Below are 17,861 nucleotides of genomic sequence, written 5' to 3'. Positions count from 1 at the left end.
AGAGTTATTCCATTAAGATGAAGAGTGGATGACTCATCGAGTACGTTACCGTTCATAAATATAGGAAGATCTAAATTATTGCAATAATGATTGGCTGAAATAAATTGAGTTTTATCTGAATTGAAGTTCACCAGCCACTGTGAGCCCATGCTGTAGCAGAAGTGAGATCCTTAAATATGCTGTTGATGGCCAATATTTACAACTGCTGTGTAACAGATTGTCTTGTATTCTTCAGGCTATCATTAAATCTAGAGCATATTGATGATAATGCAATTTAATTGAAAGAATATAATTTTGAGGAGTAATTATAGTTTTTCTTATGGAAATTGAGTAAAATTATAAAATTATTTATTTTTGTAATTGTTGCCTTTATAAAATCCCAGATAAGTCCAAGTTCATTACAAAATCTAATTTTTTGCTAAGTGCAATTAAATTATGGACGGTAGTGTATTTGCTGAAAATAATTGAAATTATGTTTCGTTCGACCTTCCTTTACGAAATAGTAGATAATTAATTGAATATAAAAAAAAAAACTAAATCTTATAAAATTTTATTACTTTTTTTGTTAATATTAAAATAAACAGATAAAATTCCACCAAAAAAAAAATTTAATTTAAAAAAAATTTTGCTCCTATACACTAAAAATGTTTCATACAAAAAAATAACACTAGATGTAAAATAACGCTAGAATGTTAAAAGCTCCATGTTGGAGGAAGAAATAAAGCAAGTGAATGAAACAAGGTGGTTATTCGAGAAAATTATTATTATTTAAAAAAAAAAAAAAAAAAAGAACAAATAAAAATAAAACTAAACAAATTTTGTGTTTTTTTTTGTCTCTTTACTACTAGACTTCTTCTTTTAATAAATATATTAAACCTTATTCTTAATATGTTAATTTTCGCCAATGGTAAACTCTATACATTTATTACAACCTTGTATAGTCTATTTCATTACATTTGAAATAATACATATATAATTATGTTAAAAATAAACCAAATTGAGTTCTGAATTCAAAATAGTTTAATATGTTTGCTGCTAGTATTTTGGGTTTTTTGGTGTCAAACCTGGAGATATGCTGTTTCAGGTAAAAACAAACAAAATGCAAAAGAAAGGCATATACAATAGAAAAAAATAGGCATAAATAAAGAATAATGAATTCTGATAGCAAACTGATAGTATCATAGTCTTATTAGGATTTCATATGCAATATATAATAAATATCTTTAAAAAAATGGTGGCCTGGTGCTTATAAAACATTATGTTAGCTTCATCCACCCTCCCAAACTAGTATTTTTCATTAGTAAGTGACCGGGGCCCCACCCCAGCTAAAAATGAGATTTTTTGCAAACCTGGCCCTGGCAAAATTATAAGATTTAGCAGGGTTTGATAGCCGAGGCTAGAAAAAAAATTATAATAAATTTGTATTATAATTCTATATTTACATTTAATATTTATTACATAATGGCGTATATTTATATATCTTTAAACTCTAATTTACTTTTAACAAAATTGCAAGCAACCACTATTAAGTTATGAGTTAATTTAAACTAGAGGACAGGTAAAAATATTAGAAAATGGTTAACTGAAGACTTTAAAAGTTGCAGAATGGATTTAAAAATGAAAACACGAAGATGGGAAGAGTTAAAAGGCTTTTTTGATGTGCAAGGACAAAAAACTGAATTAATAAAAGTTTTTATAGCATGAAGACACAGATACAGTAAAAGGATGCAACTTGTTAAATAAGAAACTAAGTAAGAATGAGTTTTGGTTTATTGCAGTAGTGATGATAGCTTGTTTGAACATTAACCATGATAGTTTTTGTAGAAAAAAGAAAGAAATGCAACCTTACAACAATGGGGGAGTGGTTTAAGCTAGGCAGATAAAGCAGGTCTAACTACATTTACAATGTGCTTTTAGACTTTGCCTGAAAATAAGAGGGTTGTTATTTGTCAATATAGGAATGCCAACAATAATGCAGTAAAATAAATGAATTTTGTTGCCTTTAAAAATTTAAATACACAAGCCACTGCGAGACTTAGGCTGTTACAGAATAGAGATCAGATTAAAATCTAGCACTTGTTCTAAGCAGTCAAAAAGTGAGGATTTTTTGTCAAGACAAGAATATAAAGTTGAGTCCTTAGCTAATAGAGGTACTTTAGATGTAAAATTTTCATGAAGATTGTTATTGCAGATAAGAAACATTACAGGAGCAAAGATAGGACTTTGTGGTACCCTTAAAGTTAGTTGAAATAAAGTGGAGTGTAGGCCTTCAAGAATAACTTTAATTCTGCAGTTAGGAATAAATAATTTATTAATCTCAAAAACTTTATATAAGGTCAAAGTGTTTTCTAGAGTTTTGAAAAATTGGAACCACTTACTTACAATTTTTAAAAGTTTAGCAAAAATTGAAAAGAATTCTGGAGAACACTCTTTTAAGACTATGATGGAAATCTTGTCTGGAGCACAAACTGTAGAAGTGTTCAATTTAGAACTAACTTTAGCATTAGAAGCCATAGTGATTTTAAAACAGATTAACAATCGGTTAATCTGTTTAACTGGCAGGAAGAGTGTGACCATTAGATTCAAGAGTTGAATTAGAGTAAGATTTTTTTGCTAAAAACGCTACCTTATTCTGAGGAAAAGTAAAAAGTCAGACCCATGAATTAGAGATTAAATGTTAGACTTACTTTAGTTAATGACAATGTTGAAGGCTTAGCAAAAGTCTCTAGATCCTAACATCTGAGATAAGAAAGAAGATTTAGTAAACTTAGAATAATAGAGCATAACATCAGACAGAACCTTTTTACATTGGCTTCTTGGAATGATAAAAGGACATTGTTTATAAGAGAGATATTCTTGTAAAAAAGATGAAAAAATGATTACTGTTTAATAAAACAACTGCTCAAGATGTTAAAAAATGCGGAGTAGAATGAGGCTTGACCTAATATTAAAAAGAAGGAATAGAAGCTTCCAAGCTTTTATTCCTGAAGGAATAAAAGCTTCCAAAATGCGCTTTATGCATACATATTATGGATATAAACATATTTTTGCTATTTATTCAGATGCTGGTAAACAATATCTTTTCATATTTATATAAATTTTGGTACTTGTACATTGCAGTCTTTGCCAAAATAGAAGATGATCAGATGAATGTGTGGTGTGACTCTAAAACGACAAGAAAAGGAGGCATAGTCTTAGACAGATTAGAAAAAAGCGTCTTATCAGACAATGCTTGTTAGAGAAGATTAAAGTGATTTAGGTATAAGCATGTAGAGAGGTAGAAGCTTCAGGAGAAAATGGTAGTGGTAGAAGTAAGAAAACTTGAAGAGAGTGCCTTATATATTGCATGAATGAGGTTTAGTTAAAGAAAGAAAATGCTCTAGATTGTTTATATTAGAGAAACAGCATAAAAGAGGAAAGCTAAAGCCTGATGATGACGATGATGATGATGATTATAATAATGATGATGATAATGATAATGATGACAATGATCATGATGGTAATGATGATTATGATGATCATGTTGATTATAATGTCTATATATGCATATATATACAAAATATAAGATAAATTTTGAATAAAAAAAATATACTTTAGGATGTATAATTGTTTATGAAGCCCCAATCACAAACCCGGCCCCAACGATATTTTATCAAACCCGACCCTGGTCAAATATCGACCCCAGTCATTTACAATTTTTGATTTAGATTACAAAGCTGTATAGAAATATAGTTTAAATTCAAAACAGACATCAAATGTTTCAATTACCTTATAAAATAGAGCAGTTCCAAGGAAAAAGTATAATCTTCTATGAGGGAAAAAATCGTCAATCTGCAAATAAACATAAAAAACTATTATAATAAAATTTTCAAATTTATCTTTGGTACTATTCTGAAGACATTTTTTCCTTTAAAATATTGTCAGAGGAAATGATACTATTTTAAAGTCAAAAAAGATATTAGGAAATATGAACTTCCTAATAGAACAACAATCAAAACATAAAACACAATTGCATACTAGTTTTCTTAGTTTGTAGTGTAGTCTTATTGGATAAAACCTCTTGATTTTCAGGGTCTTATAATTTCATTTTTAGTTTTATAATTATTTGAAGATAGTTACTCTAATGTTACAATTTTCCATCAGGTAAGAATGAATAAAGAATTTTATTTCTGTTTTACTATTTATATTTTTATCTCTACTATATTCTGCTATTTATGTATAATAAAGTACAACATCACAATATGTTTCTTATTTTATACTTTCTAACAAATAACCAAAATGTGTAAACTATTTAGCAAAAAAAATGATATAACTCAAAAATTCTTAAGTTAGAGCATAAAATTTCTAACCATGCATTGACTATGTGTGTACCTCAAGTGTATGTGTAAAAGAAACATATACCTGCAAGACCAGAAACAAAGCTTCTGAACTATAGTTACTTAAAGTTTATCAGGTGGAAGATATCACACTTTAATATTATAAAAAAAAAAATATAAAAATTTAAGTAGAAAGTTATTATTTATAAAAGTAAAGTTTTGTTGTACTTAAAAAGTTTATAACTGATTTTGTTCAAATATTAGAAATATTAAAAATAAAAAAAGTCTTAATCAAATCGGAAAAACTATTCACATAAGAGCTCAATGTGAATTTCAAATTGTTTCATTAGCGCAGTATTTGAAAGACCACTTTTTCTTAATACTTCCTTCTACTTTTTACTATTTCATTCTTCTTTTTACAACTTTATTTTTGTTCTTACCAACTCTTTTTTATAACACTTCATTTTTCTTCTAACGATTAATTCTTCTTACTTTTTGAACTTACTTCATTCTTATTGAATTGAACTCATTAACTAAAATTGTTCTTTTATATATTTTTTTTAAACACAATAAATTTATTTACATATTAACTTATAGAAATTTATTTATATTTATTTATTTACATATTAATTAATATTTACATATCAATATTTATTTACATATCAATTAATATTTACATATCAATTAATATTTACATATCAATTAATATTTACATATCAATTAATATTTACATATCAATTAATATTTACATATCAATTAATATTTACATATCAATTAATATTTACATATCAATTAATATTTACATATCAATTAATATTTACATATCAATTAATATTTACATATCAATTAATATTTACATATCAATTAATATTTACATATCAATTAATATTTACATATTAATTAATATTTACATATTAATTAATATTTACATATTAATTAATACTTACATATTAATTAATATTTACATATTAACTATCAAAAGTATATAAAAATTTTTTTTTTTTTTAACTTACACAATCTCCATAGTCAGCAGATTCTAAATCATTTAATACACATCCAACGTCTGTCTGTAATAAAAAAACTGTATAAATCATTAAATACACATCCAATGTCTGTAATAAAAAAACTGCATAAGTTATTTAATACACATCCAATGTTTGTCTCAGAAGGATTTATTCAATATGTCGGTAAAGAATTTATTTAATGCTTGCAAAAGAACTAACCCAATATCTGTTTTCAACAACAACAATAAAGCACGTTTATAATGTCTGTTACAAAAAAAGACATATTTAACTTTACAGAAAAGCACACATATTTAACTTTGAAGTAAATATTTAATTTTACAGAAAAATACAACACAATATCAATCAGCAACAATAGTACACACACAAAAAACATCATACACTTACATCTGCTTGCAAGAAAAAAAAGTACACAATTAATGTAAAAAGAAAAAACAAACACATTTAATGTAACAAGAAAAAAAAATCAATTACAACTGAAAAAATGAACAAAAAAATGATAATCAGAAAAAGTTAGAAAAAATAAGCAACATGTTTTATTGATATCAACATCTTTAAGAATAAAATTAACTTATACAGTTTCAAAAATGTTTTTTTTTTAAAAATATTCTGATTCACCCCAAACAAGGCTGCAAGCAACCACTATTAAGTTGGGACACTAGAAAACAAAAAATAGAGTTATAGAGCAAGGAACGGTTGACAGAAGACTTGAAAAGTTGCAGATTGTAAAAGTCATCAAATATGAAGATGAGAGAGAGAGAGAGAGCTCCAAAGTGTTGAAGTGCAAAATAAACTAGACGACAGCTCCTTCAACCAGCAGCCATGATATATTTTTAAAATAGAGGAAAAGATTACTTTATGATGATGGAAGAGAAGTTCAAATTTGGCAGAAAAACCGGGTCCAACTACGTTTATAATGCATCTTTGAGCCTTGTCTAGAAGTCAAAGTGCATCATTAGAAGAACCAGCCCAAATATGACAGCAGTATTCCACACCGGGGCAAATAAGAAATTTGTAGAGATAGAGAATGGAATCAGGAATAAAAATATGGTGAGCATGATAAAGAGAAGCAACCTTAGTAGATGCTAATTTAACAATCAATTGTATATATGGTTTCCATGAGAGGTCAGTAGTGAACAATAATCCAAAAAGACATAAAGAAGAGTACTCATTGAGAGGGTTGCAGATAGAAGACTGAACGATAGTTAAAGTAATAATTGTGATTGAATGATAGTTAGGAGTCAGAATGTTCTCCAGAGTTTTTTAAAAATTGGAACCATAAATAACATTTTCCAGCAGGTAGGTAAACAAGATTTAGTCAAGCACTTATTAAATAGTTTAAAGAGAGTTGAAGACAGTTGACTGATTTCATATGCATGATTTAATTTTTGTTGATACCACATTTTTATTTTGTTGTATAAACTTTTTATTTGCATTATACCAATATTGTACTTTGTTACATAATTTATTTTGGGATATGCTGTAAGTGTCAAGCAATATGGACCTGCATGCCATTTAGAACATGTATTACTTTTTCTAATAAATGCAATCTAGTATCATATAATTGTAATAGTAAAAACTAAAAAAGAAAATAAATCTAACATAATATTCCACAGGAAGTTGAAGCTGGCAAACATCACCAAATAAAACTTCAGTTTCGCAATTGTTAAATAAATTCTCCAACAATAAAATAATTAAATGCTTTTGGTTGGTTTCTAAACTGTAAATTTTCCAAAATAAATTCAATAATCAGTTTAAATTATTTATTAGAAAATAAACAAAAAACACAAACAAAAAAAAAAAGAACTTGCACCCAAAATAACTAAGATTCTATATTTTGCACAGATTTAAAATGTAAATATAATTTTCTGAAAATTCAAAGATTCACCTTGAAAAATGTGTATTTGTGATGACTAGTAAATCTGTAAACTCTTCCACAGTCTTAATAAGCTTTGACATAGAGCACCTTAAAAACAAAACTTTTATTTAAAAATATTAAAAATATAATAATAAAGAAATTAGATTAAAAAGAAAAAGCATTTAAATTAACCTTTCATCTGGAATTGCAGCAACAAATAAATTTCTATTCATTTTCTTATAACAAACATTAACTTGTCTCGAAAAAATTTTTATAATTGAGCTGAAAATAATTTTTAGACTGAGTAGAAAACAAACAAAGTAGCCAACAATCACAGAAATGAAAAATCATTCACAATAACAAAAAATGTTCACAAAAACAAATAATAACCACAAAAACAAACAACTGCAAAAACAAATAATAACCAAAAAAACAAACAACTGCAAAAACAAATACCGCAAAAAAAAAAAAGTTATTATAATAACAACAATAACAAAAACAAATAACAACTACAAAACAAACAACCACAAAAAAAAAAAACCTTCAAAAATAAAAATTAAAAAAATAATTAGCAATCATAAAAACAAATTTTATTTTTAAACAAAGTAACTACCAACAAAGATGCGAGCAACTACTAATTAAGAAGTTTACAAAAAAGGAAAAAATTGAGCAAGAAAGTAACAGTTAAAAAGGACGAGTTCTTTAACAATAACTTTTACAATATGAAAGTATGTGTGCAGTGACCATGATAACAAAGACTTTCACGAGATGAAAGCACCTGTGAGCAGTAACCATGATAATAATTGTAAAAAAGAAAACTTACAACAATGTGACAGAGGCTCAAGCTTGGTAGTTAGTATAAATAATAGAGAATGAAATCAGGAGTAAGAAAAGGGTGAGCACAATATAGAAAGGCAAACTTAGCATAAGCTAACTTTGCAATGGATTATATGTATGCTTTCCATGAGAAATCAGTAGTAAAAGATAAATATTAGTGTTGCTGTTCATCAATATAGAAACACCAACAATATTGTGATAACTGATAGCCTCTGATGAAAGTCACTAGCCACTGCAAACTCTTAATTCACAGAAGAGAAATCAGACTCAAGATGGTCTACCTGTTTTAAGCAAAAAATACATTTGATCTCCAGATAATTGTTCTTGTAAAAATGATGAAATAAATATTTAAGATTAGAATTAGCAACTGCACAAGAGGGAGAAAACTATGGGGTAGAGTACTACTTGACTAGAAAGTGACAAGAAGGAAAGCTTCCATGCCAGCCTTAGGGTAGTAGTATGAAGTGTAACATAAGTTTTAGTGAGATCATAGCATGATCATATTTTTAAAGAGATCATAGCATGATCATATTTTTAGTGAGATCATAGCATGATCATTTTTTTAGTGAGATCTTAGCATGATCATATTTTTAGTGAAATCATAGCATGATCATATTTTTAGTGAGATCATAGCATGATCATATTTTTAGTGAGATCATAGCATGATCATTTTTTTAGTGAGATCTTAGCATAACCATTTTTTAAAGTGAGATCATAGCATGATCTTTTTAGTTGATTAAAGGTTTAAAAACCTTGCTAATAATAGTAAGAAGACTAATTTATAGAAGGAGGGATCTGAGCAACTTCCAGAGTTGCATGCAACCAAACAATATTCAGATAATTGCATTTTCAAATCAGTTTAAAAAAGTACAGTAAAAAAAAAATTAATGTACAATTTTCAAAGATAGTTATAAGTTTAGAGAGTTGAAGTCAAAAGAAAAAGAGCAGATCCCTTGACTGTGTGGTTCCCTCAGCCTTGGGAAGGTCAATATGTAAAAAAAGTTATGATCAACAAATACAAAAATCACTTAAACAGAGATATGTAAACTGTCAAAATGATCTGAATTACTAAAAATATTTGTGTAAAAGTTTTATAAAGTTTATACTCAAAATTGTGAACTAATATTAATTGGGCAATTTGATCAGCCAAAAAGATTTTTCTTCTTCTCGTTTTTAAACAAAGGTCTACTTTTTTCTTCAGATAAAGTATTTACAGTTAAAAATAATCTTTCCACATCAGTTAATAAAGTTGCAAAAAATAAAAATGAAAATAAAAATTTTTTTTTTTAGATTATTTAATTAGCTACTTCAAATAAATTTTATAGACATTATAGATATTTGTGTATTGAATATATATTATAGATGATTTACATTATGTATAAATATTAATCTATATTAGTCATAAAGTTTACTTCTTATAAATTAAAAAAAAAACAACGTGAGAATAATTCTTATTTAGCTTTTTCATTTTCAAATGTTAGTGTTGATAGCTATTAACCTATGATTTACTAAAACTCCAATAGTCACATGCATAGCCTGGACATATACTTAGATATCAATTTACTTATTTGTCACGAAATCAGGTTTAAACCTTCTGATTTTTCTTTTATGTGCTTTTGCTTCTCCTATTTACTCAACCACCTGTTGTTTCTGATCAAATTGACTTAGCCTTTTCTCTTTACCTGTCAGCCAATATTGTTATTTGTGTCTTGTTTCTGAACCTAGATTGTTCTCAGTTTCTCGTTGTTCTTCTTTAGGTGGTTCTGATCTATGGTTTAACAAAAACTTTTTCCTTACTTCTTATACATCATATCTTACTGCTCCTTTGATTTTAAAAGTCTGGTGCTACAGTCCAGTGTTCTCAGAATACTCATATTTTTTTACTATAAGTTAGGTTCTAGAGACATTTGGAAAATCTTTAATAATGCCATTAACAAAGGCAACTTTAACATCGCATATCTCATACACAAATATGATCTTGTTACCACTCCTAAGAATAAGTTTAATCAATTGTCATACATTTAAATCACATTCTGTTGCTTAAGTTATTTTCCACTTCAACTCTTTTGCAGCTTATAGACTAGATTCTTGACACAACCCAACAAATTTGTTCTCTAGAACTCTTGTCACTACTATCTAAACTATTTAACAAGTCTTTAATTAAATCTCGTTTTCCTAACTGCCAGAAAATAATATCTAAGGTTCCAATTTTTTAAATTTCTTGAGATTGCTCACACCCCTACCATCCAATCAGTCTTCTTACTATTAGCTTCTATCAACTTTTTATTACTACTACTCTTTAATCGATTCTGAATCTTTATCTAACATTCTTAATCTAAAACGATTCTGTAACTAACACATTTCTATTATCTTATCTTAAGGCTAACAATTTCTTCTCTTTCAATCAATTATGTTTTTATGGTGAAAAAACATTTTTATCACAAAAAAGAACAGCAGCACTTCTTTGGAAGACTGCTTACCAGTATTACTTTGGTATGAAGGTAGGGGACCAGGTTATAGTGTTTTATTTTAAATAGTAGTTTGAATAAAAAATATTGATCATCTAATATATATATTAATGAAATACACCACCCTGAGTTCTTTAATTTATGTCTTCTTGTATGAATGACAACAGTCCTCTACTTTACGCCTTCTTGGATTATCATTAACTATTGAACTCTCTTGCAAACCATATATACAATCCATTGCAAAGTTAACATCTGCCCAAGTTCCCTCTCTTTATCTTGCTCATCATATTCTTACTTCTGATTCGATTCTCTACCTGTACAAACCTCTTATTTATGAAATACTGTTGTTATATTTGGGCTGATTCTTTTAATGAGTCTTTCTCTCTTTTATAAAAGATTTGAAAATGCATTTTAATTGTTGTTATTTAAAAACGCAACATAGTTGTACTTGTAAATGTTGTTGGACCTACAAACGTAGTTGTACCTGTAAATGTTGTTGGACCTGTAATTGTTTTTTGACTTGCAAATGTTTTTAGACCTGGAAATATTGATGGACCTGTTTTAACTATTGAGCTTGAGCTTTTATTTCATTGTTGTTAAGTTGTCACTTTCTCTTTTTTACAAATACTATCATGGTCACTGTTCAAGTGAGCTATTGGTCATTCAGCTAAGTTGCATCTTTTTACTGTAACTGCTCCTTCAGTTTGAAAATTTTTAAATTTATCTAGTATAATTGTTTTCCACCAACATCAGAATTCTCATTCATATTCATGTTTTCCTGATGCATACAAATTACAATTTTTTTTTGTCGATTACTTTCTTGGTCCAAAATTCTCTTTTTTGTTTCTGCTAAATCCTACCTTATTAGTGGTTGGTTGCAGCTTTGTTGGGAGTGAACTTGTTTAAAAAAAAACCATAACAATAGAAACGAACAATACTCAAAATAACAGAAATATTATTCATAAAATTAGAATCAGCAAAAGCAATAACAATCATGACAAAACAAACAATATTAACAAATATAAAAAAATTTATTTGATAGAATAAATAACCATTGCAAATAATTAAACCTATGTGCTGAATCACCAATAAAGTCAGCTAATGTATCATCCAAGGTAAGAAACATTCCTCTAATTTGATGCAACAAAGTATTTGATGCATTACTGTTGTTTTTAGGATAAAAATACACAATATCCTGAAAAATGTATATTATTTCCATTTACATATGTACATATATTAAATATATATACACATATATTTAATATATATATATATTACATATAAATAAACATACTAAACACAGATTTACTTTGCGTATATTCTAATTTGGGTGGTGCCTGAATTGGCACCTATTTATGGTCAATGCTGTCAAAAACAATCTAGAATAGCCGCTGCATATATATATATATATACACACGCTGCATATACACACACACACACATACATATACACACATATATATATACACACGCTGCATATATATATACACACATACATATACACACATATATATACACACACACATATATATATAATATATATATATATATATATATATAATATATATAATATATATATATATACATATACATATGTATATATATATTATATATATATATATATTCTATATATATATATATATATATAATATATATATATATATATACACATGTATACATATATTATATATATATATATATATATAATATATATATATATATATATTATATATATATAATATATATATATTTTATATATATATATTATATATATTATATATATTATATATGTATATATATATATATATATATATATATATATATATATATATATATATATATATATATTCAGGGTGGCCACACTTTTTTTGAGATTAAAAATTAAAAGAATTTAGGGGAATTTTGGAAATTTTTAAGGACTTTTAAGGAGATTTTACCAGAAAACTTAGGATTCATTAGGAGTATTTAAAAAAATTTTTTAATGAATTTTAAATATTATTCAAAAATTTTAATAAAAAACTTTTAAGTTAAAGTTGAATATTTAAAGGAAAACTTTAAGTTCATAAAACAAGTTTACATTAGGAAATTTTAGGAGTATTTTTTAAATTCAAGTATATTTTAGGAGAATTTAGGTCTCTTTAGGAGGTTTTTCAAATTTTAGGATATTTTAGAATTTATTAGGAGACTTATACAAACTGATTTCACTTCAAGCTAAAAAGTGACTTTCAAAAAATTGGTAGTTGAAGAACTCTTTGAAAAAAAAAAAGGAACATTCTTGCAATGCAAGCAAAATAATTGCAATAAAAAGTATTTTATTTAAAAAACTGGAACTTTAACTTATCTGTGGAACCATTTAAAAGGTAACCATAAAAAGCTACACAAGCAAGCATCAAAAAAGCACACATCTGCTACAAAAAAAAATTCTGTGCTGTCAAAATTTGACTTGACTTTAGATAATATTTTACAAGCTGCAATCCACAGGCAACAAATTCTTGTGCAATTAAATAGCAAAACTCATAAAATAGTTGGATTTTTTTCTCACCATCGGTCAGATAGGCAGCTCTCAGTCAATAGAGAAAAGAGTCAAAGCCTCCGATGGATGTGGAAACGCCCTTTAACAGCACTTCTAACTTATTGGGATGGATTAAAAAAAAACCATGGTTCTATAGAACTTGCTTAAGTTGAGTGCACACAGAAAAAAAACTGTATGAAAGTGCCACCAACTTGTCTAACTGAAACACAAGTGCAATTATTAGCAATTGACCATTTCCGACCTTTCCAAGCAAAAAAACGAACTAGTTAATTTGGGCTTAAACAAACAAAAAAAACTTATTCAAATAATATTCTAATTGCGTAATTGTATATTGTAAAAATATAGAGATAAAAAAACTTAAATGCCTTAAACTAGTGATTCGATTTGAGAATCTAAATCAACCCTCAGAAATAGAAAAAATGAGGTCGACAATAATTTGTTGATCTCAATCTTTTAGAGGTCGGCAAAAAAAATTTTGATACCAAGGTTGCAATCATTAAACATAGTCATAAGTCATCATTGGAAGATCCACCCCAGATATAGAAACAGTATTCCATACAAGGACGAATTTGAAATTTATAGAAATAAAGAATAGAATCCGGAGTAAGAAAGTGTCGAGCTGGATAAAGAGAAGCAACCTCAGCAGATGCTAATTTTGCATTAGATTTGATATATGGTTTCCAAGAAAGAATGGAAGTAAGAGTTAATCCTAGAAGATCAAGGGTAGATGACTCATCAAGTATATGACCATTTATAAATATAGGAAGATCTAAGTTATTGCGATAACGATTAGCTAAAAAAAATTGGATTTTATTTGAATTCAAGTTACCAGCCGCTGTGAGCGCCATGCTGTAGCAGAAATGAGATCCTTTTCAAGCTCAAACGGCCCCTCCAAGCAATCAGAGAGTATTGGCTTCTTATCAAGACAAGAATAAATGGTAGTATCATCAACGAACAATGCCACCTTATATGTGAGAATATCTGGAAGATCATATATATACCTATAGTAAAGATCTTAAACTTATCGTTTTTGCTAAAAAAACAGCACAACTACTCTATGACATTTAAAAAGACAAAATTAATGTTAAAATACATTAATATAATTGAGGAAACTAATTAAACTCATTGTTTTTTTAAAAAACCACAAAAATGCAAATTAAAAGACTAGAACTTTTGGAAACATTTTGAACATACTCATTGTTTCTTTTTTGTTTTTTTTTAATAAAAATATTCTGAATCTTTTTATTATTATTATTATTTTACTGTAAAACATGCACAGAGTGTTGCTACATGATCTATTTTATAGCCTGCTGCTACAAGAGAGTGCAGATACATCAACTTTCTTATAAACTGCTGCTACAAGAAGTGCCGCTACATCGACTGAGGGTTTAGTTAGAGCAAATTAAATATATATATATACATATATATATATATATATATATATATATATATATATATATATATATATATATATATATATATATATATATATTATATATATATAACGGGTCCGCCAAATAACTTCTTTTTTTTTTGAAAATGCTATAAAAAAAACTACTGAATATTTTCTCAAATGTCTTTTTTTATTTGAAAGTACAATCCTTCCGGTTAATAATGGAAAATAATTTCATTCAAATGGCTGCCTCGGCTGGCCATGCAGTAGCCTACACGATCGGTCCAATTTTTAAGCACATTATCGATTGTGTGTAGCTGTATTTCACCAATGGCTTCACGAATATTGTCCTTTAAAGCGTCAATTGTCTCTGGCTTGTTGGCATAACACTTATCTTTGAGGGCACCCCACAAATAATAGTCCAATGGTGTCAAATCGCAGCTCCGAGGTGGCCAAACAACATCAGCTCTGCGGCTGATAATGCGATCTTCAAAAACAGGGCGCAAAACATCGAGTGTAGCTTCGGCTGTGTGGCACGTAGCGCCGTCCTGTTGAAACCAAATGTTGCCAATATCCTCCTCTTCAATTTTTGTGAACAAAAATTCGGTCAACATGGCCCGATAACGATCGCCATTGACTGTAACAGCCACTTCTTGCTCATTTTCGAAGAAAAATGGCCCAATTATGCCTCTGGACCAAAATCCGCACCAAACAGTGACTCGTTTTGGGTGTATTGGCTTTTCAATGTATGCGTGCGGGTTTTCTGTGCCCCAAAGGCGACAATTTTGCTTGTTTACATACCCGCCAAGATCAAAATGAGCTTCATCTGAAAAGATGAAGCTCATTTTGGCAAAATCGGCATCTTCTGTAAGTCGATCGCAGGCCCACTTAGCGAAGCGAAAACGCATTGGATGGTCAGTTGGCTTCAACTCCTGAACCAATTGGACTTTGTATGGCATCATACCAAGGTCTTTATGCAAAATTCGTCTCAATGATGTCTCCGAAATGTTCAATTGTTGAGAACGATGGTGAATTGATGTTGATGGCGCTTCACGCACACTTTCTGCCACAGCAGCAATATTCTCGGGTATACGCACTGTTTTTGGCTTTTCACGCTTTGGTTTATCGATGAGGATGCCAGTTTTTATTTCACTTTTTTCACAAGATAACGAACATACGGAGCTGACGGTGCTTCTCTTCTTCCAAAATCTGTACGCAATTTTCGCACACATTCTGCAACATTACCATGATTTTCAAAGTAATGTCGCAATATTTCCCAGCGTTGTTCAAGCGTATACACAACCATATTTGTTCAGCGGAAGGATAAAACTAACTATCTGTCAAATCAGACATGAGCTAAGTGTTACCATTCACGAAATAAGCACTAGTTGAAAAAAAAAAAGTTAGATGGCGGACCCGTTATATATATATAAATATATATATAAATATATATATATATATATATATATATATATATATATATATATATATATATATATATATATATATATATATATATATATATATATATATATATGCTAAAAAAATTGGGTATTATCTTAATTAAATTTCACCAGCCAATGTGAACCCCATGCTGTAGCAGAAGTAAGATCCTTTTTAAGCTCAAATGCCTCCTCTAAGCAATCAGAGAGTGTTGGCTTCTTATCAAGACAAAAATAAATGGTAGTATCATCAGCGAACAATGCCACATGATGGATGTGAGAATATCTGGAAGATTATTAATGTATATTAAAAAGAGTATAGGGCCAAGGATAGAACCTTGAGGAACCCTTTGAAGTTACAGGATATGAAGAAGAGTGCTTTTCATCAAGGACTTTCATACTACGATTGGAAAAGAAAGATTCAATAATCTTAAAGATGTTATCTGATACACCGTAAGAAGAAAGCCTATGGAGACCAGCAAATTGTCTTTAGGTGAGGTGACAAAATCTGAACTGTACAAGAGAGGTGGATTAACAGATTTGCCCTTATTATTGATACTGTTAAAGATTCTCCAGAAGTCTCAAGGTCTAATTTTTGTAATAAAATAAGAGATTTCATGACCTAAAAATAACAGACTTTAGCGTTAGACAATATCTTTTTACAATGGTTAAGAAGTTATGAAGAAGCACATTTATCAGCAGGAAAACAAAAGATTTCTACCCAAGGGCCATCATGAATAAAATCACAGAAAGAGTCCCAGTCAGCTTTAAGGTGTTGTATGAGGTATGATGATAGGGGATTCTGATGATGAGGAAGAATGAGATAATAGTTTTAGAGACATTAAACCACGATCAGAAGCACCTAAGGGTGAATGTAGCGAAACTGAGCACTGAATAGGATCAGAAGCAAGACATAAGTCAAGTAGGGAAGGTAAATGAATGATAATCGGGTTGTCTGGAAAGTGAGTTGGAAAGTTGACTATTTGAGTTAGAGATTAAGAAAGACAAAAGTTGTGGGTCTTAACGCCTGCAGAGTCACTGACACTAGAGCCAAGCAGTTCAGTGTGATGAGCATTAAAGTCACCAACAACAGCAATATTGATTGATGGAAAAAAGGAGAGTGCTTGGTAAAATTTGATCAGAATTAACATCGAAAAGAGTGCAGTCTTGAGATGAAGGAGAGCAATATAGAACAAAGAGAACGGCAATAGAGTGAGATGGTGCTAAATGAAAGCACATAAAATAATAGTCGGTGGATTCAAACCTAGTTTCCCAACAAATAGGTGACCTCTTACGAATGTAAATGCCCGGGCCAAGCATGTGACTATTGGAGTCTTTATATATAAAAGGAAGATAACCATCAACACTAAGATCACAAAATGAGATGGCTGAACTCAAAAACGAGAAACTATGTCTGGTGAACATTGCAAGAGATAAGACTCAACAAAAAAAAGGTTACTTCAAAGACCATGAATATTAGTGAATGATAGGTTTAGAGAATTCGGTGATGACGATGGTTTTTTGTGTTTGTCTAAAAAGCCATTTAATTGTTTACGATTTTTGCGAATAATTTTTTCTCTTTTTTTAAATAAACCATTGTCTTGCATAATCAGTTCCTTCTCTTGTTTTTAAAAAAAATCATTTTACTGTATCTAATATTGCAGGTGTAATTGCCTCAATAATAGAGGGTAACACTAAAACCAGTTGATCCATGATAACTTTTTGAAGAACGTTTTGATGTTCATCATTTAGTTGAAATTTTTTATTGTTATCCATGTAATAATAGAAATGTTTAGCCAAAAAAAATTTTTAACAAATATGAGTAAATGTTCCAGGTAACAAAAGAAAAACTATTTAAACTAAGATGGGTAAAATATATTTATTATTTAAATTTTGACAAATATTAAAAAAAAAAATTTTCTCTAACACAGAAGGCCTTTCATATAAAATATTCAGCTGTGTATGAGATATACAAAACTATAAATAACTCGTT

General features: G+C 28.6%; 1 protein-coding gene across 9 annotated transcripts in view; it reads right to left on the bottom strand.

Annotated features, from left to right (window-relative positions):
* Window positions 1-17,861, bottom strand: part of LOC100201235 (protein inturned) — a 52,922-nt gene that overhangs the window by 8,139 nt on the left and 26,922 nt on the right. For all 9 annotated transcript variants that reach the window (XR_010642090.1, XR_010642091.1, XR_010642093.1 and 6 more), the window contains exons 5-10: window positions 11,572-11,696; window positions 7,389-7,478; window positions 7,227-7,304; window positions 6,941-7,058; window positions 5,330-5,383; window positions 3,769-3,831 (exon numbers count right to left, since the gene is read on the bottom strand). Coding sequence is in view for 2 of the 9 variants with exons in the window: in XM_065811369.1 (XP_065667441.1) it covers window positions 3,769-3,831; window positions 5,330-5,383; window positions 6,941-7,058; window positions 7,227-7,304; window positions 7,389-7,478; window positions 11,572-11,696 (528 nt within the window). In the remaining 7 variants the exon portion in view is untranslated. The remainder of the gene's footprint in view (window positions 1-3,768; window positions 3,832-5,329; window positions 5,384-6,940; window positions 7,059-7,226; window positions 7,305-7,388; window positions 7,479-11,571; window positions 11,697-17,861) is intronic.

The sequence above is a fragment of the Hydra vulgaris genome, chromosome 12 (genome assembly GCF_038396675.1).
Source record: "Hydra vulgaris chromosome 12, alternate assembly HydraT2T_AEP".
Taxonomy (NCBI): Eukaryota; Metazoa; Cnidaria; class Hydrozoa; order Anthoathecata; family Hydridae; genus Hydra; species Hydra vulgaris.
Note: the sequence above shows the minus strand (reverse complement) of the source record. Positions and strands in the feature narration are given on the sequence as shown.